The 17,912-nt window shown below is 45.8% G+C and overlaps 1 protein-coding gene across 1 annotated transcript in view; it reads right to left on the bottom strand.

Moving 5' to 3' along the window:
* Positions 1 to 17,912, bottom strand: part of MDGA2 (MAM domain containing glycosylphosphatidylinositol anchor 2) — a 220,014-nt gene that overhangs the window by 76,204 nt on the left and 125,898 nt on the right. The window contains exon 10 of the mRNA XM_058855841.1: positions 9,288 to 9,557. Coding sequence (XP_058711824.1) covers positions 9,288 to 9,557 — 270 coding nt within the window. The remainder of the gene's footprint in view (positions 1 to 9,287; positions 9,558 to 17,912) is intronic.

Here is a 17,912-nt window from a genome sequence, read left to right as displayed (position 1 = left end):
TGTCAAACGTCTTCTCCTGAAGCATCTCCAAACTTTTTAATATCAAGTAATTATTTGGCACTTCCAAGGCCAGATGCATTCCCACTTCCAATTTAAATGCAAATCCCAGGGAGAGACTTCAGGTTTTGTCTCCACTTTTAGAAACCGCTGCTAATTTTGCAAAGAAAAGGATTTTTTTTTTTTATTCCTGTTTTTCCTTGCGCTGGGTTTAATTAGCTCCCGGCTCCTTCGGAGCTGCTCTTTTGAAGGAGGGGGAGGTTTGGGTTCCTTTGAATGATGAAAATTTCAGTTTACAACTTGCTCCAAATCTGATCCGTTAAAGAGATGAAGGCGAGATCAAAGGGGGAGAAGCTCAGCGTGGTTCCTCTTTTAACGGCTTTTAGAAGGAAAGATTCTACAGAAATTGGCGGCACCGGGAGAAAAGGCGTTGGGGGTTGGGAATAAATGATGTCTAAGATCTCTTCCAGCACAAACCATCCTGTAATTCCTAGAAATATCCAGGTGGGATTGAGCTCAGGAGGTTCCTTCTCTGGTCTCCAGCTCACGCCAGGTGGTTTTCCAAGGCCTGAAGACCTCCAGGGATGGAAATTCCAAAACCTCCCATCCTCAGCTCCCAGGAAAAGCCAGGAGCTGTCCCGGTGGTGTCACTGGGTTTGGAGACAGAAATTGCCCTGTCCTTACATTTTTCCTGATGGAAAGACGTTTCCTCCCTGATTTTAAGGGGATACAGGTGATGGATCATAGATGAGATCCCGACACATTCACGTGAGAGTGAAATTCCAAAATCCGCAGGAATTTGACCGAGAAGAAACAGGGACAGCTTAGCAGCTGGAATTTGGTCACTTTTAAAACCTCAAGAAGAACAAAAAGGGGGGAAAAAAGCCAAAATTTTTCCTAAACTCCAAAATCCCAGCTTGCCAAGACATGGACACATGGCCGGAACAGCAGATTGGGGCTGCCCCATCCCACAAGAAAATGGGAATTCAGGGGTCTTGCCACAAGCCAGACAAGAATTGGAATATAAATAAAACCCTTCAGACACGCTGTCACAACCCCCAGTGGGCTCTGCACTTGCCAAACAAATTACAAAATCTTGGAATGTTGCAGCTGGATGTTTTCCAGGGCCTTTACAAAGTTTAATTCTTGTGCTAAAGCTGTCCCGAAAAAAAAAAAAAAAAAAAAAAAGCCTTGCTGAGTTTTCCTGCCCCAAAGTCATCCACTGGAAATCTTCCCTCTTTTCTTTATCCTTGAAACTCAGCTCTTCTCCCAGTCCCAGAGGAAACCCCAGCATTCCCAAGGTTTGCACACTGGATTATCCCTGTTCCTGCTTTTGGGATGGCTCAGCAGCTTTGTTGGAGTTCAGGATTTCCTTAGAGCTTGGATTTCTTCCAACATGGGATGCATTTCCCTCCAACGCTTTTTTTCCCACTCTTAAATACCTCAAAACTACATCAGGATCAGGATCCTATAAAAATTCCCAAGGTTATTTATCAGACAGGACAGAGACCTAAAAATCCCAGTCCCAGTTACCTGACAGAGCAGGAAAAGTCTCTTAAAACACATTTCAAAAGCAGCAAAACACCTTGGGAATATCAGAAGGAACCACTGTGACCTCATCCTTCTCCTCGTGGTTTCCTCCCCCTCCAAGAGGAGAAAAAACTTGGAAAAATGAAACATTTTCTCTGCCAAAAAGAAAATGTTGGTAAAAGTACCCAGATCTTGTCGTGTGCTAACAGCCAGGATATAAAACAATATTAAAGAACAGCACAAGCCCTGCCAAAACAATTATCAGCTTTAGTAATTAATAACATTAATAACTTCTGCCAATCAAGAGGAAGAATAACCTTTATTCTTGTCTCCAGTGGAATCCCAGGATCACTGAAATTGGAAAATAATTCCAAGGTCATCGAGTCCCAGCTGAGCCCGGTGCCCACCCTGTCCCCAGAGCTCCAAGTGCCACGTCCAGCAATTCCTGGGGCACCTCCAGGGATGGGCACTGCAAACCTCCCTGGGCACTTCCAAGGCCTGAGCGCCCTTTCCATGGGGAAATTCCTGCTGCTGTCCACCCTGAGCCTCCCCTGGCCCAGCCTGAGGCCGTTCCCTCTCCTCCTGTCCCTGTTCCCTGCCAGCAGAGCCCGACCCCCCCGGCTGTCCCCTCCTGCCAGGGACTTGTGCAGAGCCACAAGGGCCCCCTGAGCCTCCTTTGCTCCAGGCTCAGCCCCTTCCCAGCTCCCTCAGCAATTCTCCAGCCCCTTCCCAGCTCCCTCAGCAATTCTCCAGCCCCTTCCCAGCTCCCTCAGCAATTCTCCAGCCCTTTTCCCAGCTCTGTTCCCTGCCCTGGACACGCTCCAGCCCCTCCATGTCCTTCCAGAATGGAATTCTCCAGAACTGGACACAGCCCTCACAGTGCTCCAGCGGTTCCAGCACAGGGGACAATCAGGACAATCCCTTCCCTGCTCCCACACAATTCCCAATCCAATCCAGGTGCCTTTGGCCTCTTTCCCAGCTGGCCACACCCGGGCTCACCTCCGGCCTCTGTCCCCAGCACCCCCGGGACAGAACAGGGAAGAAATGTGAGCACCTGAACACAAGGAGAGGGATCAGATGAATCCCATCTCCTGAAATCCCTTCTGATAAATCCTTCCAGACACGTGGTGCCCAACGGGCTCCTCATGATGTCCCCCAGAGCTGCAAACTCCCTTCAAAATCAAATTCCTGCTCACAAAAATTCCAAGGAGTCCTAATGAAAGGGCACAAGGATCAATAAACCATCTCCATTTTTATAGGAGAGCCTTTTATGAACTCATCCATGACCCTCCAACCTGGGAAGAGCTCACAGGTCTGAGCCCGTGGCAGATAATAAAAATAAATGGATTTATTCAACTCCAAAGCTCCGCTTTTTCCCACATTCATTCCCAGAGCTGTAAACTTTTAGGGAGCACACTGGGAATTTATGGCTGTAGGAGCTCTCCAGGTGAGGAGATCAGGTTTGTTTGGTTAAAACCTTTTGAAATCCCATCACAGAGGGCGTTTCTCCATGGAGGAGATGTCTGTGGATATTCGCCAAGGCCTCTGGAATTCTCCAGCCAGGAAATAAGATGGAAAATCAGAATTATTAAGGCTGGAAAAGCTCTTGGAGATCATCAAGCCAAGGTGTTATCCCAGCACTGCCAAGGCCTCTGTGGACCCTCATCCCAAAATTTATTCCATTCTCCCACTTGCTGGGAGTTTTTCCCAGGATACAGAGAGGGGAAAATGGATGGCAAAAAAAACCCTCCTTCTCCAATTTCATAGAAAATCCAACATTTTAGGATTTTAGAATTCCCAACCAAGCCCAGATGATTCCAGGCAGTGACTGCATGTGCCAGACCCCCATCCCTATATTTATTCCATTCTCCCACTTGCTGGGAACTTTTTCCAGAATACAAAAAGAAAAAAGGATGGGGGAAAAAAACCCAAAACCTTCTGCCAATTCCACAGAAAACCCAACATTTGAGGATTTTAGCACTCCCAACCATTCCCAGATGATTCCAGGCAGTGACAACAAGTGCCAGACCCACATCCCGAAATTCATTCAGTTCTGCTTCCTGGGAGCCCTTCCCAGGATACGGAGAGGAAAGAACGGATGGGAAAAAGCTCCTTGTGCCAGTTTCACCGAAAAGCCAACATTTTAGGATATTAGAATTCCCAGCCAGTCCCAGAAGATTCCTGGCAGTGACCACAAGTCCAGATGTGCCATCCCTCACCCTCCTGCCAGGAGTGGCCTGCTGGGGGACGACCATCAAAAAGTTTTGGGATAAGGAACAGGAGAGCAGAAGGAAGGCAGGTGTGGAGAACAAAATCCTAGGGTTTTAATTTAATTTAAAAAGCAACAGAAGTTCAATAATTTCCCAATCTGAGCTTCCTCCTTCTATTTTTATTCCTTAATTTTTATTTTTTTTAGCAGCCACGCCTGCAGTCCACACACAGTTTTTAGAGGGATAATCCAGAGGTACTTCCAGAAATCCTGGCCTTAAAAGGGATTTCCCTGGAGTGCTTTTTGTTCGGGAAGAGCTTTTGTGCTGCTGTTGAGCACGGTCATTATTTTCTATTTCAACTGACAGGGAATCCCACCCCTTGGAAAAATTAACTCCGAGGATGAGGTTTCCACTTCCCAGAAGACGAAAGTCCCAGAGGCAGAGTCCAATGGAATTAAAAACGTGCTGCTGCTACGGTGGGAAAGAAGGAGGGATCCCATAAAAACGGGAATTGGAGAGGTCGCTCAGGAGGGAATAAATGGAACAGAATGTCCAGGAATGGGATGGATTCCCCATTCCTGCCGGGATTTAAAGCCCTGTGGATGTGGCACTCAGGGACATGAGGCAGTGCTGGGGGATGGTTGGACTCGATGGTCTTGGAGGACTTTTCCAACCTCAGTAATTCCATGGTTCCATGATTTTCACACAGACTGAAACCCTTTCCAACTCAGCCAATGCTCTTGATTTTAAGCACTGGAAACGTTTCTGTGGCTCTCCCTGTCCCAATCTGATGTGCAGGTATCCTTCAAGGATGTTATCCAGCATTTCCCTCTCTTACTGGATGGAGGATCCACCTTGGAATCAGAGAATCCTGGAATGGTTTGGGTTGGAAGGGACATCAAATCCCACCCAGTGCCCCCCATTCCAACCCAGGGACACCTCCCACTGTCCCAGTGTCCAGCCCCAATGTCCAGCCTGGCCTTGGGCACTGCCAGGGATCCAGGGGCAGCCACAGCTGCTCTGGCAATTCCAGCCCAGCCAGCAATTCCCAATTCCCAATCTCCCACCCATCCCTGCCCTCTGGCACTGGGAGCCATTCCCTGTGTCCTGTCCCTCCAGCCCTTGTCCCCAGTCCCTCTCCAGCTCTCCTGGAGCCCCTTCAGGCCCTGCCAGGGGCTCTGAGCTCTCCCTGGATCCTTCCCTTCTCCAGGGAAACATTCCCAGCTCTCCCAGCCTGGCTCCAGAGGGCTCCAGCCCTGGAGCAGCTCCGTGGCCTCCTCCAACACCTCCACACCTTCCTTGTCCCAAGTCCCTCTCCACCTCTGAAGTCGGGTGTGGGTGGCCAGCAGCCACAAAAATAGAGAAACATCCAGACAAAATTCATGGAGATGCTTCATTCATGGAATGAAGCAGAGACAACAAAGGCACACTCGGAAAAGGACACTGAAATTTAGAGAAATTTCAAGGGAAAGAATGTCCTCGGAGCCCTGTTAGTGTTTTGAGGGAACCAAACATGTATTTCTGGGTCAGATTGGGGGATTATTTTCAAATCGTGGGATTTGGGGTGCATCTGACACGAGATGGAAACTCCATTTACCAAATGCTTCTCCTGCCTGGCTCAGAAGTTTCTATTTCCAGCAAATTCTCTTCTCTCCTCAGCTGCTGTGTGAAAATCCTGACCCACAACAGCAAAATGAGCCAAAGTGAGAGAAAAATGAGGCAAAATGCTGAGAAATAAACACACAAAGTCAACCCAAGCTCTGCTTTTCTTTCGTATTTCACTCCTCAACTCAGCATCACTTCCAGCAAAGATAAATCCAAGACTGGAATGGACATTTTTTCCTTCTAAAGGAGAGTTTTCCCCATTTAACAGAAATAATAAGGGGGGGAATAATAAAACTGGGGCTAGGAAGGAGCTGAGCTTTGTTTATTTAATGGGTTCTTCTCATTGTGGACCCTTCTCAGCATTAACAGGGCCACAGAACAGAGAGGGAAAAGGAAAAATCTGCCTCGAGTGTTTTAATGAGACTTTGTTCAACATCTTGCAGCTCCCAGGCATCGTCTTCTATAAATAAAAATGTGAGGGGGATATAATTATGATTTTTATTATGATGCCATGTCTCATGGAATTTGTGTCTGCAGGGATTTGGGGATGTGGCTTTTCCTCGGGGCTGGCTGGTGCTGTCTGCTGGGTCAATTAAAACACTGAGGTTTCTTCTCACACCAAGTTCTTGTCCTCTTTCCCTTATGCCAAGCTGTTTTCCACTCCCAATTCCGCTTCCCCACCTCACCCCCATGGAAATCCCAGCAAATTAATGTTCCTGAGCTGAGGAATGACAACAGAACTCGGAGCAAAATGTCAGAAATTCAAACACAATATTCCAAACAAATCCGTGCCCATCTCCTGATCCAGTCCAGGCTGATCCAATGCTCCCTCCTGACCCCCAGGACAGAAATAGCTCCTAATTCCTCGTCCTGCTGGGGAATAAGAAGTGAGCAGGGGCTGTGGCTCCCCCAGAATATTCCCACACTGGCTCTTTATCCATCAGTTTTTCCCTGGTCTGATTAATCCCAGGTTATTCTTTCAAGTTCCCACAGCTTGGAGTTTATGTTTCACCACCATTCCCAGATTAAATTGTGGAAAATGAGGTTCAGACAAAGCGTTTGGTTCAGGGAGGTGAATCCCCTCTGATGATGCCAATCCAGCTCTGTATCCAAACCAACTGCCTGTGTCCCAGGGATTTTCCAGAAGGGAATAAACGAGCAGGGAAAGATTCCCTCCAGCTGGGAACAATTGTTGGGCAAACCCTCTTCTTTTATTTTCACCTCAGACAGACACTTCTCCTGGTATCTCTGGGAATTAAAGCACAGGGATCCATCTAAAGCTCCCCACCAGGGAGGACATTCCCAGCCTTAATTTCAGTAACAGCTTCAGATAAGGAGGAAGGAAGGAGGCAATGGGAATTCCAGGAGCTCAGGATGCATCCAAGGCCTTTGGTGATCATTTTATAGAAACCTGGAATATCCTAAATTGGAAGGGTCTCCCAAGGATCATGGAGTCCAATCCTGTCCCTGCCCAGACCCCCCAACAATCCCAGCCTGGGCATCCCTGGCAGCGCTGCCCAAACGCTCCTGGAGCTCCGGCAGCCTCGGGGCCGTGCCCATTCCCTGGGGAGCTTTTCCAGAGCTCATTCCACCCTCTGGGGGAAGAACCTTTCCCTGATCTCCAGCCTGACCTCCCTGGCCCAGCTCCAGCTGCTCCCTGGCTCCTGTCCCTCGTCACAGGGACAATAAATCAGAGCTGCTCCTCAGGAGGATGATGAAGACCACAGGGAGGTCTCCCCTCTGTCCCCTCCAGACTGAGCAAACCAATTTCTCTTCACTTTGCATGGAAAAGCTGCTGCATCTCCCCAGCACAAAAAGGCACCAATCCACCCTTGTTCCACCTCGGGGCTTTGATCCCAGCACAAGAACTCTGGAAGTCTTGGAAACCAATGCTAAGAAATGACCAGAAATCCTGGAATGAGAGAATGATCAAGGTTGAAAGAGACCTTCAAGATTTAGTCCAACCAGGACCATCTGGAAATGGAGGACACCCACAACGTTGAATGTTCAACGCTGAACATTGAACGATGAACCTTGAACATTGAATGCTGAACTTTGAACATTGAACGTTGAATGTTGAACATTGAACGTTGAACATTGAACGTTGAACGCTGAACGTTGAACATCAACTCTTAAATGTTGAACATCAAACATTGAATGCTGAACTGCTAAATGTTGAACATTGAACATCAACGGTTGAATGCTGAACATTGAATGTTGAACATTGAGAATCAACTGTTAAATGTTGAACATTGAATGTTGAACATTGAAAATCAGCTGTTAAATGTTGAACATTGAATGCTGAACGTTGAACATTGAACATCAACGGTTGAATGCTGAACATTGAATGTTGAACATTGAAAATCAACTGTTAAATGTTGAACATTGAATGTTGAACATTGAACATTGAACATTGAACCTTGAACATTGAATGTTGAGTGTTGAATGTTGAATCTTTAACATCAAACATTGAATGCTGAACTGTTAAACGTTTAACATTGAACATTGAACATTGAATGTTAAATGTTGAATGTTGAACATTGAATGCTGAATGTTGAAAGTCAACTGTTAAACGTTGAACATTGAATGTTGAACGTTGAACACTGAAAGTTGAACATTGAATGTTGAACATTGAAAGTCAACTGTTAAATGTTGAACATTGAATGTTGAACATTGAATGTTGAATGCTGAATTGTTAAACGTTGAACGTTGAACATTGAACATTGAATGTTGAATGTTGAACATTGAAAGTCAACAGTTAAATGTTGAACATTGAATGTTGAACGTTGAACACTGAAAGTTGAACATTGAATGTTGAACACTGAAAGTCAACTGTTAAATGTTGAATGTTGAACATTGAATATTGAACGCTGAACGTTGAACATTGAATGTTGAACATTGAAAATCAACTGTTAAATGTTGAACATTGAATGTTGAACATTGAAAGTCAACTGTTAAATGTTGAACATTGAATGTTGAATGCTGAATTGTTAAACGTTGAACATTGAACATTGAATGTTGAACATTGAACATTGAAAGTCAACTGCTAAATGTTGAACATTGAATGTTGAACATTGAATGTTGAATGCTGAATTGTTAAACATTGAACATTGAACATTGAATGTTAAATGTTGAATGTTGAACATTGAAAGTCAACAGTTAAATGTTGAACATTGAATGTTGAACGTTGAACACTGAAAGTTGAACATTGAATGTTGAACGCTGAAAGTCAACTGTTAAATGTTGAATGTTGAACATTGAATATTGAACACTGAACGTTGAACTTTGAATGTTGAACATTGAAAATCAACTGTTAAATGTTGAACATTGAATGTTGAACATTGAACATTGAACATTGAACCTTGAACATTGAATGTTGAGTGTTGAATGTTGAATCTTTAACATCAAACATTGAATGCTGAACTGTTAAACGTTTAACATTGAACATTGAACATTAAATGTTAAATGTTGAATGTTGAACATTGAATGCTGAATGTTGAAAGTCAACTGTTAAACGTTGAACATTGAATGTTGAACATTGAATGTTGAATGCTGAATTGTTAAACATTGAACATTGAACATTGAATGTTAAATGTTGAATGTTGAACATTGAAAGTCAACTGTTAAATGTTGAACATTGAATGTTGAACGTTGAACACTGAAAGTTGAACATTGGATGTTGAACACTGAAAGTCAACTGTTAAATGTTGAATGTTGAACATTGAATATTGAACACTGAACGTTGAACATTGAATGTTGAACATTGAAAATCAACTGTTAAATGTTGAACATTGAATGTTGAACATTGAAAATCAACTGTTAAATGTTGAACATTGAATGTTGAATGCTGAATTGTTAAACGTTGAACGTTGAATGCTGTCTCACTAGATTAGGACAGGAATAACCTTCCAGGAGAAAAGCCCATGGTTTTCCAACTGAGCTCACCTCTTACGATGATGTTGGTGGACTTTTTCGCGGGATTGCCGACGTTGTTGTTGGCGATGCAACTGTAGGTGCCGGAATCCTCGGAGGTGATGGCGGGAATGGTCAGAGTGCCCCCATTCAGGACGGTCTTGTCGGGCAGGACCCCCGCAGACCTCACCCACGTCAGGCTGGGTGCTGGCTCCCCCCCGGTGGTCACACACACCAAGGTGATGGCTTCGCCAGGGTTCACCACGATGGGGTCGTCGACGAGGAGCTTGATGGAAGGGGATGCTGCAAAACAACAGGAATCACAGAATCAGGGAATGGTTGGGATGGAAGGGATCTTGAAGATCATCCCATTCCACCCCCGCCATGGGGTTCCACATTCCACTGTCCCAGGTTGCTCCAAGCCCCATCCAGCCTGGCCTTGGACACTTCCAGGGATCCAGGGGCAGCCACAGCTGCTCTGGGCACCTGTGCCAGGGCCTCCCCACCCTCCCAGACAGGAATTTCTACCCTGTATCCCATCCATCCCCGCCCTCTGGCAGTGGGAATCCATTCCCTGTGTCCTGGCACTCCCTGGTTCCTTGTTCCAGCCCTGACTGGTTGTTCCAGTAGGGAAAGGAGAAGGAGATAAAAGCAGGGAGAGTTACAGCCATGGAATCACAAAATCCTGGAATGGTTTGGGTTGGGAGGGACCTTAAATCCCATCCAGTGCCACCCCTTGCCATGGGCAGGCACACCTTCCACTGTCCCAGGCTGCTCCAAGCCCTGTCCAATCTGGCCTTGGACACTTCCAGGGATCCAGAGGCAGCCACATTCCCTGGGCATGCAGAGGCAGGTAGGGATTGATGGATTGATGGGAGCAGGAATGCATGGATGGACAGCCCCAAAGCCACGTTTGGGACCGAAGCTGTCATGTGTGGGACAGGTGCCAGCACAATGGATTGGAAACCTTGGAAAAAGGGATTAGTAAAGAACTTCTTTGGCATGGGAAGCCTGTTCTCCTCAAGTCAGATCCTGCCACTCATCCACCTTCTCCCCAATGAACCCCTGGGAACTGGGCTGCCGAGGATGGATCCCTGGAGTTTGAATCCAGTGAGGCATCTCCCCTGGGACATCATCCCTTTGCACATGGAGAGACTGAACAATCCCAGAGAGAGGCGTTTTTCCCTCTCTGGGATGCACAACCTGCAGTTCACGCCTAATTCCCATAATTCTCATAAAATTCCCATAAAATCCTACGGCCAGGTGAAGTGGGAGCAGTCAACACAGGTTGATGGGGAGATGCTGATCTCGGAAAGAAGTGATCAAATTTAATTCTCTTTCCTTGTCTCTCCTTTTCCATGGAATATTTCCATGTGATAGAAGAGGAGCAAATGCTCAATAATAAGGGACAGGGCAGCAATTCATTGGAGAAGATGGATATAACTGTATTATAAAAAATATAAGCAATATTAACTAATATTAACAATAGAAAGATAAATGATATTAATATATAAATAAAAATACTAAAAATACTAAAAATATTAAAAATACTAAAAATACTAAAATATAAATATATAAAAATAAAATAAAATATAAATATAAATATAAATATAAATATAAATATAAATATAAATATAAATATAAATATAAATATAAATATAAATATAAATATAAATATAAATATAAATATAAATAAAATCACACTCTGGGCTGTGACATCCTGAGTCCCCTGTGGTGAGGGATCCACCCTTGCTGGATCCAGGCTTTGCTCTGAGGCATCCCTTAAGCTGCATAAATGATGAACCAATGTGAAAATATCCATTGCTAGGCCAGTAAAAGCAACAATTCCAAAAAAAAACCCCAGGAGTAAAGGTGAAGGATTGACACTCTGGGCCAAGAATGCCAGCAAAAGTGGTAATAAAGAGGGAAAGGCAATAAAAATGTTACGTTCCAAAATCACATCCCCATCCTTGTTATTACAGGGAGATATTCCCAGGTGTTCTGCTTTAGATGGGAATCTTATTTCAATATTAAAGGAATACAAACCAAGCACTAGAGGCAAATACAAGAATCAGCCATAAAATCAGAGTTTGCTTTATTTGGGCTTCACCCAGGAGGAATTTGCTTGTATTTGGAAGCGGGAACAAAAGAAATGGGAAGAGCCTCCTTTGTACCTGGCCTGGCACTGAGAGAACTGGGAACATCGTATTCATGGAATATCCGGATCCCACAGGGATCGTGGATCCAGCTCCAAGCCCTGCACAGACCCCTCAACAATCCCAGCCTGGACATCCCTGGCAGTGCTGCCCAAACGCTCCTGGAGCTCCGGCAGCCTCGGGAATATCACAATTCCCTGTGGAGCCAGCACCCTCTGGAACAGTGGAACCTTTCCCTGCTGTCCATCCCATCCCTCCCTGACACAGCTCCAGCCACTCCCTCAGTCCGGTCCTTGGTCACCAGAAGGAAACTCCTTAGGAGAGCAGAGATTCACAATCCAATCCTCTCTTCCAGTTCCTCCCAGTTTTGGATTCCTCAAATCCTTCCCAGCATGAATTCCTGGCTCAGGTAATTTAAAACCAAAGGAAGTGGGCTCATGGCTAAAAATCCAGACCGCAAAGCAGTCGGCTCTGCCAGCTGTGCCAGGGTCTCTTTGCTCACATCCTCTGAGCTCTTCTTCCACCAGCTGATGCCTCCAGCAGCTGATGGATCCCCAGTTTGGGATTCCAGCTGGGAAACTGGGAATTGTGCCATGTCTTCTGATAAAGGAGGCTTTTTTGGGAGAAGGTGACAAAACCAGGATGCAGGTACAACCAGAACCTGTGGTGCCATCAGCAACAACCAACCTATTTCCCTCTCCCTTCCTCCTTCCTGGGTTTCATCATTTTTCCTGAACAACTCCAGCAAGGAGCTGCTCTTTGCTCTCACTTCCCATCAAATCTCGAGACAGGGAACAAGGGAACCACGGATAATCCTTCAAAACTTGAAGCAAAAGATAAAAGCACCGACGTCAACCCAAGCCGGTGGGGCCATTTCCATAATCCTGCAGATGAAAGGGAGCCCTTTGCCATCCTTCAGGAGCAAAGTGGGATCGGATAAAAAGGCTGGGACACATCCCTTTCATCCCAGCACTCCAAACAGAGAGTACATGGAAATGAGGGTTTGGATACAGCAGTTTCCCTTTATTTACACCACAAGTTTCACTTTCAGCTCCAATCCCAAAAGAAAAGCAGACAGAAATCCCTGGATTTCTGCAGCCACGGCCACAGCAAGCCGGATTTAATCTGAAGAATATTAAGAAATTCAGGAAGGTTGTTGAGTTTCTCAGCAAACAGGATTCAGTGCAGCAGATAAAGGGTCAAACCCCTCTTATGAAGAGAATATTCCCAATACTCCAAATTTTCACAAATGAGCCTGTATATTGATATTTCCCTGCTACAGGAGAAAAGAATGGGGAGTTATACCCAGGGAATCATGGAATCCTGGAATGCTTCGGGTTGGAAGGACCTTAAATCCCACCCAGTGCCATCCCTGCCATGGCAGGGACAGCTCCCACTGTCCCAGGCTGCTCCAGCCCCAATGTCCAGCCTGGCCTTGGGCACTGCCAGGGATCCAGGGGCAGCCACAGCTGCTCTGGCAATTCCAGCCCAGCCAGCAATTCCCAATTCCCAATCTCCCATCCATCCCTGCCCTCTGGCACTGGGAGCCATTCCCTGGGTCCTGCCCCTCCATCCCTTGTCCCCAGTCCCTCTCCAGCTCTCCTGGAGCCCCTTCAGGCCCTGCAAGGGGCTCTGAGCTCTCCCTGGATCCTTCTCCTCTCCAGGTGAGCATTCCCAGCTCTCCCAGCCCGGCTCCAGAGGGATTTCAGCCATGGAGCTGCTCCATGGCTCCTCTGGGCTCTCTCCAGCAGCTCCAGGTCCTGCTGTGTCCCCAGGGCTGGAGCAGCCCTGCAGGTGGGGTCTCACCTGAGTGGGGCAGAGGGGCAGAATTCCCACCTTTCCCGCTGCCCACGCTGAGGGATCAGCCCAGGGCTTTGGGGGGTTCTGGCCATGTCCAGCTCCCACCCACCAGCATTCCCAAGTTTTTCTTCCAGGGCTCATCTCAGCCCCTTCATAGCTCAGCCTGGACTGATCTCAGGGTTGCCACGTGGAATTAAAGAGTGATGGATTTTATTGAGTTAGATTCAATCCTAGTTTGGGAATTTAAGCCTCAGAGCCAGCACCATCCCCCAACACCAAAACTCACAGAGACACAGGAGAGACTCACGTATGAAATCCCATCAACTCCAAGAATTCCAAATGCAAGGAAACCATCCCTGCCAGAAGGAGGCAGGACTAAATGGGGTCTGTTATCACTCTCAAAGCCACTTCCCAAGTCCAGGTCTGTCCAAGATGACTTCCAGGATTAACGAGGGGAACACTCAGCCATGGAGCTTTGGCCAGCAAAGCTTCTCCCAACCACAACCTACAACCAGCAGAGCCTCAGCCAGCCAATATTTCCAGGGGAACCCTTCCTTGGACTCCATTAGGAATAACAAAAATCACTACTGAACAACAGCAAGCTCTGGGAAATATTCCCAAAACTTGCCCGGAGCACGCAAACACAACAGGAACGACTCCTAAGGGTTCTGCATCTCCCCTGCCCTTTGGAAGTCGGGTTTTCCGAGCGCCAATCCCGCGTTTCGGAGTCAGGCTGGGCTTGGCAGGGGACAAAGAGAGCGGCAGAGCCCCCGGGAGCTCCTCCGCTCGCAGAACAAGGCCCTACTGATCCGAGGGAATCCGCCGCGCTCCCATTCACGCCGCAGCTGCAGCCTTGGGAAAGGGGCTCCCATTCACAGGCTTCCGTGTGGGAGCGGTGCTGCCGCATCCCGGGATTTCAGAGCTGCCCTGGAAGCCAGCGGCGCCGGTGACAAAGTGCTCTTGGAATTACAGCGGGTCACAACGCCCGGCCCTGCTGCTCCGGGGAATTTAAACGGGAATTACATCCATTTTTGTGGCCTTGCGTTAAAGGCAAGTCAGGCACCCGGGACAGATGGATGGAGATTGATTAGGAAATTAATAATTAATGGCTCCAGCATAGGCCAGTCCTCACAAGGTGCTAAACCAGCAGGAAACGCACCCTGGTTTGATTAATGGCTGGGGCAAGGCCTTCTCAGACTGAGCACAAAGCAAGCACTCGTTAAGCCACTGTTAACACTCTTAATTAAACCAGGCTGCCAAGCACTCTGACCAGAGGAACTGTGGCTGCTCCATCCTTGGAATGTTCCAGGCTGGATGGGGTTTGGAGCAACCTGATCTGGTGGAAGGTGTCCCTGCCCTGCAGGGAGTGGAATGGGATAATCCTAAACCAGCAGGAAACACACCCTGGTGTGGATCAGTGGCTGGGGCAAGGCTTTCTCAGGCTGAGCACAAAGCAAGCACTCCTTAAGCCATCATTTACACTCCTAATTAGACCAGGCTAATTAAAGCCAAGCACTTTGGGCCAGAGAAGCTGTAGTTGCTCCATCCTTGGAATGTTCCCGGTTGGATGAGGTCTGGGAGAGTGGAAGGTGTCCCTGGCCTGCAGGGAGTGGAATGGGACAATCCTGAAGCTCCCATCCCTCCCAAATCATTTGGGGAATTAATCAAGGACCTGATGAAGATGCTGAGGGAATTGGAGGGGTGGAGTCTCTGCTGCTGCCCGGGATGGGGAGCTGAGGCTGGAATTGCACTGGGAGGAAAATCCATCTGTCATTCTGGGAGCAGCCCGAAAAAATCCACTGCCAACGTGTCATAATTACAGTGAGACAAATAGAGGTATTTAGGCTGGATGTATGGAATTGAGGAAATGTCACAATTGGCTTTAGGGATTACTGGAAATGCGAAAGAAACCCAATAATTTAATAGCAATATCAAAGTACAGGCAGCAAGTCCTGTCCTTGACAAGGCTCTCAGCTGTGATGAATAGAAATGAAAGGACATTATTTCCTCCAGTTTGGGGCATTATTTGAAAGGCAGAACCGAAGTAATAGAACATAATTGAATTATATTTTTATATCCATTGCTGTGTGTGCATCCATTTCATTTACAGCCGGCATTTCTTGCAGGAACACAAAGCCAATATTCCTAACGAGGCGCGCGGTGCGCCGGCCCTTTCCAGGCAGAGGGAAAGGGTTTGTGCTCCCTGCCAGGCTGGAGGCAGCATTCCTGTAACTATTTATCCAGAAAGTTCAAACAAGTGTGGATTGTGATTCCCAGATTTTGAGTTAGAATCAGAAAATCCCAGAATGGGACTGGGAGGGAGTTTAAAACTCATCTTGTTCCAGCCCCTGCCATGGGCACTCGGCCTTGGGCACTGCCAGGGATCGAGGGGCAACCACAGCTCCTCTGGGAATTCCATCCCAGCCCCTTCCCACCCTTCCAGCCAGGAATTCCTTCCATAAATCCAGCCTAAATCTCCCCTTCTTCAGCTCCATTCCCCATCATATTTTTAAATTTTTTTTACTGTTATTTTCCGGGGCCAAACCAAACATTTTATTGCCCACCCTTCAACGGGGCAGGTCCTGTCTTTTCATCATCAGGCCTCCAAAAAACCCAAATTACCCCTAAAAAAAAAAAAAAATAAACCCAGGGAAAAATAAAAGAAAAAAATTCTAAAACTGAACAAGTGATGCAAATCTCTTTTATACTTTTCTATGTTTATCCTCTGCTGCTACAGAGAGATCCCAGTGGAAGTTGCACACCTTGTGAAAAGAGGAGAAAATTCTCCAGCTAAACAGTTCCACAACAGCTCTAGTTCTAAAAACTTTGTTTTTAGACAAATAAAATGTATGTATCTTGGATCTCATCTTTCTTTTTGACTTACTTTCCATTTTTTCCCATCTCCTTTTTACTGCCTTTAAATTTCCAGCACTTCCAGGTCAAGAAGAAATAAAGAGAAGCTTCTCAAATCCCAGATCTTTCAGGTTTGTGTCTTTTCATTTTTCACTTGACACATGGAATAACTGAGGTAAAATATTCCCAGAGCAGCTTTAGGCATTGCAAGTGCTTTAGGATCATCATGGAATGGTTCCTCATGGAATGGTTTGGGTTGGAAGAGACCTCAGAGATGATTTAATTCCTGTCACAGGCAGGATTTAGGGTTCCCCTTGGCACACAGGAGCAATTTCCAGCTGGTAAAACACCTGGATCTGTTCTGGGACAAAGGGGTGGCTGCCCCCACGTAGGGCAGGTGTCCCTCAATGGCCAGAGCCACCCTGTGTGTGTCCCTGAACCTCCCGTGGGGTCCCTGAGTGGGCTCTGCTCCCGCCAGGGATTAAAAAGAAATAAAATCCTGTTCTTTCAGCCTGCCCTGAGCCTGCCCCTGAAATAAAGAGGCTTAAAGCTGAGGCAAGAGCGAGATCTTTTTGTCTGGGCGCCCTGTCAGAAAGGGAAAATGAGGAGGTTCAGGGAGCAGAGAGGGGAGGTACGGGATAGAAATAACGAATGGAATTATCAGAGGATTGAGAACTGGAATATCCTGAGTGGGAAAGATCCACAGGGATCATCCAGTGCAGCTCCTTCCCTGCCCAGACACCCCAACAATCCCAGCCTGGGCATCCCCGGTAGTGCTCCCAAATCTCCGGCAGCCTCGGGAATGTCACCATTCCCTGGGGAGCCTGTTTAGTGCTCGAAGAACCTTTCCTTAAAAATCAAAATATAAATATAAAATTGTAAACTAAATAATAATTTTAATTAAAATATTAAATAAAATAATATTTGTACAAGAAAATTATAAATGAATGTAACTATAAACAGATTTATGGAACTATAAATCATATGTATGGAGGTTTTTCAGCTGAGCTCGGTTTTTATATATTTATATATTAGATATTAGATATTAGATATTAGATATTACATATTACATATTATATATTATATATTATATATTATAAATTATATATATTATATTGTATATTGTATATTGTATATTGTATATTATATATTATATATTATAGATTATAGATTATAGATTATATATTGTAAATTATTTATTGTATATTATATATTATATATTACATATTACATATTACATATTACATATTATATATTATATATTATATATTATATATTATATATTATATATTATATTAGATATATTGGAATTATATATTACATATTTTATATTTTATATTGTATATTGTATATTGTATATTCTATATTCTATTATATATTTCATATTTTATATTTTGTATTATTTTTATATTATATATATATATTTATGTATTTATATGTACATTTATATGTTCCCATACTTCCACACAAGCCAATCCAGGTATCCCTATCCCATTCCCCACGCTCCTTTCCATCCCCAACACCCTTTTCCCCTCCTCCAACTCTTCCAGAACCCCTCTGCTGTTCCAGCCGTGGGGCCGCAGCGTTGATGACTCACATCTTTATGCCCCTTTTTTCCCCGGCTGCTTTTCCTCTCCCTTCTCCAGCACTTTGATGCCTCCGTGGGCTCGTGCTGCCGTTCACGCACAGATGTGGCATTGAGAATTCCAGCGGGAGGAAGGGAGGCGGATCTTGGCTTTTCAAGGCACTTCCTCGCTGGTTTCGCTCGGGAGAGGCTACAAAAGCTCCCGGCTCCCACACTGGAGGGATTCATTCCGTGGGGATTTGATCCGGAGGCGCTGAGGGAAGC

This window comes from Poecile atricapillus, chromosome 1 (assembly GCF_030490865.1).
Source record: "Poecile atricapillus isolate bPoeAtr1 chromosome 1, bPoeAtr1.hap1, whole genome shotgun sequence".
Lineage (NCBI taxonomy): Eukaryota > Metazoa > Chordata > Aves > Passeriformes > Paridae > Poecile > Poecile atricapillus.
The sequence above is the reverse complement of the archived record's forward strand: the minus strand, read 5'-3'. Positions and strand labels throughout refer to the sequence as shown.